The following is an 8,977-nucleotide window of genomic DNA, read 5'->3' on the forward strand; positions in this document are numbered from 1 at the left end:
ACAGAGAGAGACACAGTGAGAGAGGGAACACAAGCAAGGGGAGTGAGAGAAGGAGAAGCAGGCTTCCAACCAAGCAGGGAGCCCAATACGGGACCTGATCCCAGGACCCCTGGATCATGACCTGAGCAGAAGGCAGATGCTTAACGACTGAGCCACCCAGGTGCCCTCATTCCTGATTATCTAAGAGGTTTTTTAGTCAGGAAAGGAAGGAACTACAAGTTATTGAGTAACAGATAGCAGTCTCTGCCACAAGTGACTCAGTACATTAAAACTGTAAGAAATGGCAAAGTTCTGGTATTTTATCTAGTCTATGTCTCCTGTTTTATATGAGAAAACTGAGCTCAGACCCACTAGGAGCTGACGTAGAGGTGTGAATAAATCTGATTCTAGAACTGGCACTGGACTCTAGAACTGAAGTTGCAGTGAATTTGGTCTGTATAATCATATGGGTTTAAAATAAATTTTCTATATTGACTTTTCTCTAACAACTCAAGAGAATATGCTATAGTTTGTGGGAAAACTAAACTATATATATACCCAGGCCAAACTAACGAGGGAATATTTAGAGTATTTTTAAGCAATCAGGATTGTTCACATGCCTCAAAATTCCTAACATAATCTTCGTTTTAGCATGATCCAAGAGCCCTGGTTTCGAGATCTATAGATTGGGTACCACATCTTTCTGCATTTTGGTGCTCCCCCAACACCACCAAAGCCAGAGCTCAATAAACCAAGCTCATGGTTTACTTTAGACCTCGAAGAATACAGCTTCTTGTCTGTACTAACCCATGAAAGCCAGTTCACAAAGCCAAATGTCTCACAGGGACCTTTTAATAGGTTTTATGTCTTATTTATTGTGCTTATCTGACAACTTCACAATGTTAATAGACATCTCTAAAAATGTGTTGACATTTTGCTTCATTCTGACTGTCCTTTAATGTGTTATCAAGTTTGGACAGTACAGATATTCCCTTAAGTGCAGTAAAAAATAGACACACACAGCAATACAAATGTATTTCAGCTCCTACATTGAATATATTATGTACAAATATTATATCCCCAGTACACCATTATAAAGTACAGTGCTATAAATAGAATGCCAATTTCAGCTACCACCCACCCTATTTGGTTAGGTGCAAAACTTCCAGGCAGCAAGCCAAATGATGTAGCCAAGAGTCACCTAGTCAATTTCCCACCCGTCCAACCTCCCCTTCTCCCTGGGCTGCCCCCCTCCCAGCGATGCATTCTTTCTTCCACTAAGGCAGATCTCCTCCACGTTCAGTTGCTCCCCACCGTCAATTATAGCTCTCTGTGCCCAAGGTGTCCCAACATTTTTAATTACATTGTTGCTTACTTAATCATGCATGTGAACAATTAATTAACAATTAATCTCCCTCGATTTTCTCACACTTACTGAGCACCTATAGAAAAGCGAAGGGTACGCAAATAACGTCCTCATCCGAAGAGTTTAAATCCAAATAAAAACGAGCTGTACAGGTTCCAGTGGGCTACCAAAAAGCAATGTGCAATAACGCTACGTCTCTTACTAAATTGCACTATTCTGCCATTTCTAAAAATCTGAAATTACTGCCTTTTAACAGACTGCAAACACAAAATCCGGGTTAGAGGACAATAACCCTGAGAACACTGAAAAGGGAGTCATTTTGCCCCAACCTTTCAAATTTGAACAAATCTCACCATATATGTCAATCAGGACGATTTTTTTTTTTAACTTTGCCACATCATTTTACGATAAAAGGGAGAAAATGCTCCTGTGCGGAGAACGGAAGAAAAAAGGGGCATTACAGCAGCAGCAAACCCGACAGGCACTGTTCCCAGAAGTGTTCTCTAATTTTCCCCCTTAAAGACCCAAGATTGGGGAATGTCCCCACCGCCTCCGCCACGCCACCACCGCACCCACTGAAGGCCCAGCCGGGCACCCCGACCCTCCCTTCCTAACCTAGGAATGATTAGAAGGGCTGGTGCCAAGTTGGCATGTCAGCCCTGGAGACCCGGGCACGGCCGGAAGACCCCCGCAGAGAGCCCCTGCAGGGCGCGCGGATCTGGGTCGGGGGGTGCCGTCTCTAGCCCCCGGCTGCCCCGCGCGGAGGTGCAGGGCGAGAGGGCCGCCCCCGCCCGGCGAGAGGGCCGCCGGGCCCGCCCGCCTCCAGTCGTTGGCGCCCGCGCGGGGCGTGTGGGGCTTGCGGGGCAGGCGGGACGCGGGCGGAAGGCAGGGGGGCGGGACCGCGGCCGCCGCTTCCCCGCTCTCAAAGTTTCTTGCAGTTGCACATTTACTCAGCGCTTCCTGTGGGGGTGAGCGCCTCGCCCTCCCGGCTCGGCCGGCCGCCAGCTCCTGGCGGAAGGAGGCGGGCAGACGCGAGCGGGGCCGGAGCGGCGGCGGGACCCGGCGAGCCGAAAGGGGCCGGGCGCGCCGCGCCCCGGGGTCCGGGAGAGCCGGGTCCCCACCCGGACGCCGCGAGAGGGCGCTGCCGCCGGCGCGGCGGGGACGGGACGGCGGGACACCGGCGCCCGCGGGGCAGGGCTGGGCCGCCCGGCACCCCCTTCCGCGCGCGGACGCGGGACGCGGGCGGCAGTGCCCGAGAAGCCCACGCCTCTCCCGTGCGCGCCCGGGCCGCCCGCTACTTACCCAGTGAGCAGGTGAGGAGCGAGAGCAGTGCCGGGAGCGCGAGGCGGCGGCCGCGGCGAGCGGGCGGCAGCATCCCGGCGGCAGGAGCTGCGCGCCCTAGTGGGGCGCGGGGACGGGAGACGCGCGGGGAGCCGAGCTGCGCGGCTGCCGCTGTCGCCCGTGCCGCCGCGGCTGACCCTTCTCCGCCGGCTCCCCTCCTCCCTCCTCGGGCTCCGCCGCGCCGGCTCCGGCCGCGCCCTCTGGCGGCCGACTTCGGGAGCGTCGTCGTGCCAGTTCCAGAGCCCGCCTGGCTCGCAGCCGTGCCTAGGGTCCCGCCGCCGGGCGAGGGTAGAGATGACTGCACCTTCACTAGGACAGCGACCCTCTTCCAGGCTTGTGGCCCCCGCTCCCCGTGGCCATTAGTCTCCACTCCTTTTTTCCCTTCTCCCTTACCTAGGCCCCATCTTCTACCTTCCTGTCCTCCCACCTTACTCCTTCACCTCCCTTTCCCGGCTCTCCTGGAGTCAATCAGTGGGTCCCCTCCTTACTCCCAAAGAAAGGGACGGGGGGGGGGGGGGAGGACGGGGGGGGGGCGGGGAAGGGAGGAGACAGGAAGCCGAGTCGCTTTTCCTCCCTCCTAATGTACCATCTGCTATTTTAAAAGAAATCAATAATTCAACTCTTAATATTGTTGGCACCCGTGTTCTACGTTGATGAAGGTGTTTTTAATCAGCTCAACTAATTTACTTAATATCCTTTTTTTAATGGGATTTGGCCAATAGCTTAAGCCTGGAATTTGGCTTTCAATAGAAGTTAGCGTAAATGTAATTTCGTATAAATGTAATTTTAAGTGTTCACCATAATGGAAGAGGGGGGTTGTGTTTTATTCAAAACGCCCCATAAAAATTAATTAAATTGGAATACAGAGAAGTCAAGTGACCTCATGTGGAGAGTCCCTCTTGTCCCCATGGGGCTGTCCAGGGGCTCCCTCCCCAGCCAGGAGATGTGGTAGCCCTGGCAGAGGGCTGGCTCCACTAAGTTATGTGGTGGGCAGAGGGGAAAAGTAGTACCTTCTAATGGTTCTTCAGTGCTTCCTGCCTCAGCCAAAGCCTTGACTCATGTCTCTCTCTTAGAAGGTAAATGGGACCAAGTGCCCATCACTTACCTGAGATTAGACCATGACCTTGTCAAGGCTGTGTCCTTGTTCTCATTCATACTTCATGTTTTCTGGGTGCCTACTCTGTGCCTGGGATTGTGCTAAGCACGTACCAACACCAGTGTCTTCCACATGGATGTGCAACGTTCACCGACTTGATAAATGTGAAATGAAGACCAGTGTCAGGTGGTAGGAATACAAGTAAGATGTTGGGCTAATAGCAAAGCAGGTGCTGAATAAATGTTTATTGTCTTGAGCCTTATAAATGAGAAGACCAGGGGCACCTGGGTGGCTCAGTCATTAAGCATCTGCCTTTGGCTCAGGTAATGATCTCCACATCCTGGGATTGAGCAAGGAGCCTGCTTCTCCCTCTCCCTTCGCCCCTCCCTGTTTGTGCGCTCTCTCACTCTCTCTCTCTCTCTCTCTCTCTCTCTGCAAAATAAAAAATCTTAAAAATAAATAAGTAAATGTGAAGACCATTCAGGGGTTTAACCTTGAATATGTTAGGATATTGTCATTTGTCAGTTCAACATCTGCAGCAAGGGTTTTGAAAGGAAGCTTGGAGGCTATGGGTTTTCTCTGGTTTACACAGACTTCTTAAAACTGGGAACTAAATAACTTGTGTGTTACCATTTTGTGTGAATGCAAATAGTGCCATCTTGTTCCATTCAGCCAGGGTTTGTGGCTACATGTCACACTATTTTTATACAAAGGGAAGAGAAATCTAAGAATTCTTTCATTTTTTTTAGTGATGCTCTTCCAATTTATGGTTGACCGCATTGATCCCTTTCATCTTCTAAAATGTACCTGCCTGGTTAAGAGTTCTAGAAGTTTTCCAGTTTCCAAAGCTGTTTAGCTTTTTTCCCAAAAAATATTCCTCAAATATATTTGATATCGAATATTAAACAAAAGCATGTTTACGTAGACGCAGAAGCCTAATAATTAAGCAGCTTGCTTACCATGCATGTGTTCAAAGACATACGTAATGTTTGGTAACAAGGAACTCCAGGTGCTCCATCAGTGTTTTCGGCAGAATTCACCATAGGAGAGTATTTTGTGCACTGGAACAGGGTGTGGGGTACGGAGCCCTGAAGACAATAGAGAGCACACTCTGTTTAAGGAATAAACCTGCCCTGATGTTCCCCCGTTCCACAGCAGACATAGATAAATGGCACATTTCGAAGCTCCATAACTCACATTTTAAAAAGGATTACCTTTCACTTACTCTAGTCATATGATAAATGGACTTCCTGGGAGTTCCTCTCCCAAAAACAAGTTAAGAGCTTCCTAGAACAAAATGTGCCCATGAGGACACTAACAGATTCGTGGTGAGGCACCGCTTGCCATCTGAAACACCAGCTGTAAGGGGACAGCTTTCAATGGGGAAAAAGAAATCTCTTAAACTCTAAGATTAGGATCTGAAAAAAAGAGCAGGCCTTCGCTCTCTCTTCCTGGGGTTCTCTCATCTTGATTTCAGATGCTACCCCTATACTAGCCCCTGAAAGTAGGTCCCTCCCCTGTGCAGGGGTGCAGGGAGGAGTCCCCTTTTTTGAGGAAGGAGGGCCTGTGACATCTTGGTTTCAGCTCAGGTCATGGTCTCATGGGTTGTGGGATCAAGCTCCGTGTTAGGCTCCGTTGGGCTAGGCTGGGTTCCACGCTCAGCAGGGAGTCAGCTTGAAGATTCTCTCCCTCTGCCCCTCCCCCTGCAAGCATGTGCACTCTCTCTCTCTCTCTCAAATAAATAAATAAATCTTAAAAAAAAAAAATGTTCCTGGGGCTCCTGTGTGGCTCAGTCAGTTAAGCATCTGCCTTGAGTTTGGGTCATGATCTCAGGGTTCTGGGATGGAGCCCTGCTTTGGACTCCCTGCTCAGCATGGAGCCTGCTTCTCCCTCTCCCTCTGTGTGCAAACATTCTCCCTCTATGCGTGCATGCACTCTCTCTCTCTCAAATAAATTTTTTTTAAATGTTCATAAGTAATTTTACTGCTCTGTGATAAATGCTACAGGACAGGTAGAAGGAAACACTTTGGAACATACAAAGGGACAAACAAAATGGTGGCCATGGAATCCATCAGTAAGACGGAAGTGACTTGTGCAGGGTCTTAAAGGAGAAATAGGTTCCTGGGCTGAGAAAAAGAGGAAAGGCATCCCAGATAGAGGCGCAATACAAAGCAGATCAGCCCGAAGAAGTGTGCTGTTCTGGGAAGTGGCCATTGGGTGGCACAGGCTTCTTACCCAGCCCCCTCCCAGCCTGCTCCCTCTCTCCCATGACCTGGAAGTTCCTGTACCAGCAAAGACCAAGGGACAGATTCCAACTCTCCACTCTAGAAGGGCCCCTCACAGGGCTCAGGAGAGCAGTTCTCTTTGCACACAGAGAAGCGACCTTCAGGATTATTTTCAAAAACCTGAAATCAGGCCTAGGGTCTGACAGCAAACTAGAATGTCTAAAACTGGGTCTCCAGGACATAAGATCATTATAATCATCAGACCTATGATTTAACCGTCTGCCAGCCATGTTCCACGTCCCCAGAATCAGTGCTCTCCCACCCGATCACTTCACCTGAAGCTTTAAACTTTAGAGAAGCATGAGAATCTTCATTCCCTATGGGAGAAGAGTGAGACAGGAAGAAAAGACACATAGCGGGGCACCTGGGTCGCTTGGTTGGTTGAGCGACTGCCTTTGGCTCAGGTCATGATCTCAGGGTCCTGGGATGGAGCCCCATGTCAGGCTCCCTGCTCAGCGGGGCATCTGCTCTCCTCCCTCTGCCTTTCCCCCCTGCTCATGCATGCTTTCTCTCTCTCAAATAAATAAAATCTTAAAAGGAGAAAGAAAGAAAAACAGAGAAACAAAGGAAGGAAGATAGGAAGAAAGGAGGGAGGGAGAGAGGGAAAGAAAGGACAAGACACACAGCAGGAACCTTCATGGCTCAAGGTAGATCCAGGGGTCACAGCTTGGCTCTGCAGCCGGTGCTCAGGAGGGCCCAGGAGGAAGGCTCTGCTAACACAAATAAGGTGGTCTCTCCAACACCCTAGAGGAGCTGCTCTCCCTTTTCTTCCAAAGCTATTCAAAAGCCATAGGTAAAACCCATCAAGCCAGACTTTCCAACAAGACGTTTACCCAAAGAGGCTTAACCACAGGATTCTCACAAACTAACAGCTCTGAACCAAGATCCAGGAAATAAAACAAAAGGTACCATCTTGGCAGGCCCCAGGACAAGCCCAAAAATCCAAAACTACGGGTTTTTTGGTTTTCTATTCTTTTGAAGATACTGTATGGTATAAAAACTTCTCTGCAAAAAAAAAAAAAAAAAGCTATCTCCTAGAAACTTCTGATCAGAAATAGATCATCCACTTGACTGTTTTGTTCTCCTTTCCAGAATCACATATCCTTCTGTTCTCAGTGAAATTCAGGAATTGCTCCTAATAGGTGAATCAATAGGAGCAATAGGAAGTATCTGCATTTCACTTTTTTTAAAAAAATATTTTTTTAAAGATTTTTATCTATCTGAGAGACAGAGATCACAAATAGGCAGAGAGGCAGGCGGTGGGGGGGGGGGGGCGAAGCAGGCTCCCCGCCAAGCAGAGAGCCGATGCGGGGCTCGATCCCAGGACCCTGAGATTATGACCTGAGCCGAAGGCATAGGCCTAACCCACTGAGCCACCCAGGTGCCCCTTCACTTTTTTTTAATGCAGTTTAAGTATATTTGATCTCCCCTCCATAATCCATTCCCTTTCATTATTACTCAATTTATTTAAATCAAAAACAAACACATAATTCCTCCATTTCTCCTATCCTCTATATCCCTGCCTCTGGGAACCAATCTATTTTCTGCATCTATGAGTTTGCTTATATATATATTTTAGTTTCTGCATATAAGAAAGATCATATAGCATTTGTCTTTCTCTGACTTATTTACTTAGCATAATGCCTTCAAGATCCATACATGTTGTTGCCAATGGTAAGATTATTCTTTTTCATGGCTGATTATATTCTTTATTATTTTTTTCCTTTATCCATTCATTCACCGACGGACCCTTAGGTTTTTTCCGTATCTTGGCTATTGTAAATGATGCTGCAGTGAACATTGGGGTGCAGATATCTTTTCAAACTGGTTTTCATTTCCTTCAAATAAATATCCAGAAGTACAGTTCCTGGATCATATTGTAGTTCTATTTTTACTTTTTTTTTTTTAATTTTAATTCAAGTTAGTTAACATATAGTATACTATTAGTTTCTGGGGTAGAATTTAGTGATTCATCAGTTGCATATAACACCCCGTACTCATTACATCAAGTGCCCTCCTTAATGCCCATCACCCAGTTACCCCATCCCCCCACACACTTCCCTTCCATCAATCTTCAGTTTGTTCCCTATAGTTAAGAGACTTATGGTTTGCTTCCCTCTCTGGTTTTATCTTATTTTTCCTTCCCTTCCCCTATGTTCATCCGTTTTGTTTCTTAAATTCCACATATGAGTGAAATCATATGGTGATTGTCTTTCTCTGACTGACTTATTTCACTTAGCATAATACTCTCTAGTTCATCTATGTCGTTGCAAATGGCAAGATTTCGTTCTTTTTGATGGCTGAGTAATATTCCATTGTATGTATATACCACATTTTCTTTATCCATTGATTTGATGGATATCTGGGCTCTTTCCATAGTTTGGCTATTGTGGACATTGCTGCTATGAACACTCGGTTGCAAGTGCCCCTTTGAATCACTACTTTTGTGCCCTTTGGATAAATACCTAGTATTGCTATTGCTGGGCTGTAGGGTAGTTCTATTTTTTACTTTTTGAGGAAACCCCATACTGTTTTAGAGAGTCACTACACCAGTTTGCATTCCCACCAACAGAGCAAGAGGGTTCCCCTTTCTCCAAATCCTCACCAATATCTGTTGTTTTCTGAGTGGTTAATTTTAGCCATCTGACCAGTGTGAGGTAGTATCCCATTGTGGTTTTGATTTGTATTTCCCTGATGGTGAGCGATGTTGAGCATTTTTTCATGTGTCTGTTGGCCATTTGTGTGTCTTCTTTGAAGAAGTGTCTGTTCATGTCTTCAGCCCATATCTTGATTGGATTTTTTGTTTTGGGGGTATTAAGTTTAATGAGTTCCTTATAGATTTTGGATACTAGCCCTTTATCTGACATGTAATTTGCCAATATCTTCTCCCATTCTGTAGGTTGCCTTTTA

General features: G+C 47.2%; 1 protein-coding gene across 5 annotated transcripts in view; it reads right to left on the minus strand.

Annotated features, from left to right (window-relative positions):
* B3GLCT (beta 3-glucosyltransferase) overlaps window positions 1-2,869 on the minus strand; it is a 115,685-nt gene extending 112,816 nt beyond the window's left edge. For 4 of the 5 annotated variants that reach the window (XR_013966577.1, XM_080799148.1, XM_080799149.1 and 1 more), the window contains exon 1: window positions 2,648-2,848. Coding sequence is in view for 4 of the 5 variants with exons in the window: in XM_080799148.1 (XP_080655274.1) it covers window positions 2,648-2,720 (73 nt within the window). In the remaining variant the exon portion in view is untranslated. Of the gene's footprint in view, window positions 1-2,647 lie in introns of all 5 variants that reach the window. The other variant, XM_080799150.1, reaches the window with a different exon arrangement.
* Between the last annotated feature and the right edge of the window lie 6,108 nt (window positions 2,870-8,977).

This window comes from Martes martes (genome assembly GCF_963455335.1).
Source record: "Martes martes genome assembly, chromosome: 3".
Lineage (NCBI taxonomy): Eukaryota > Metazoa > Chordata > Mammalia > Carnivora > Mustelidae > Martes > Martes martes.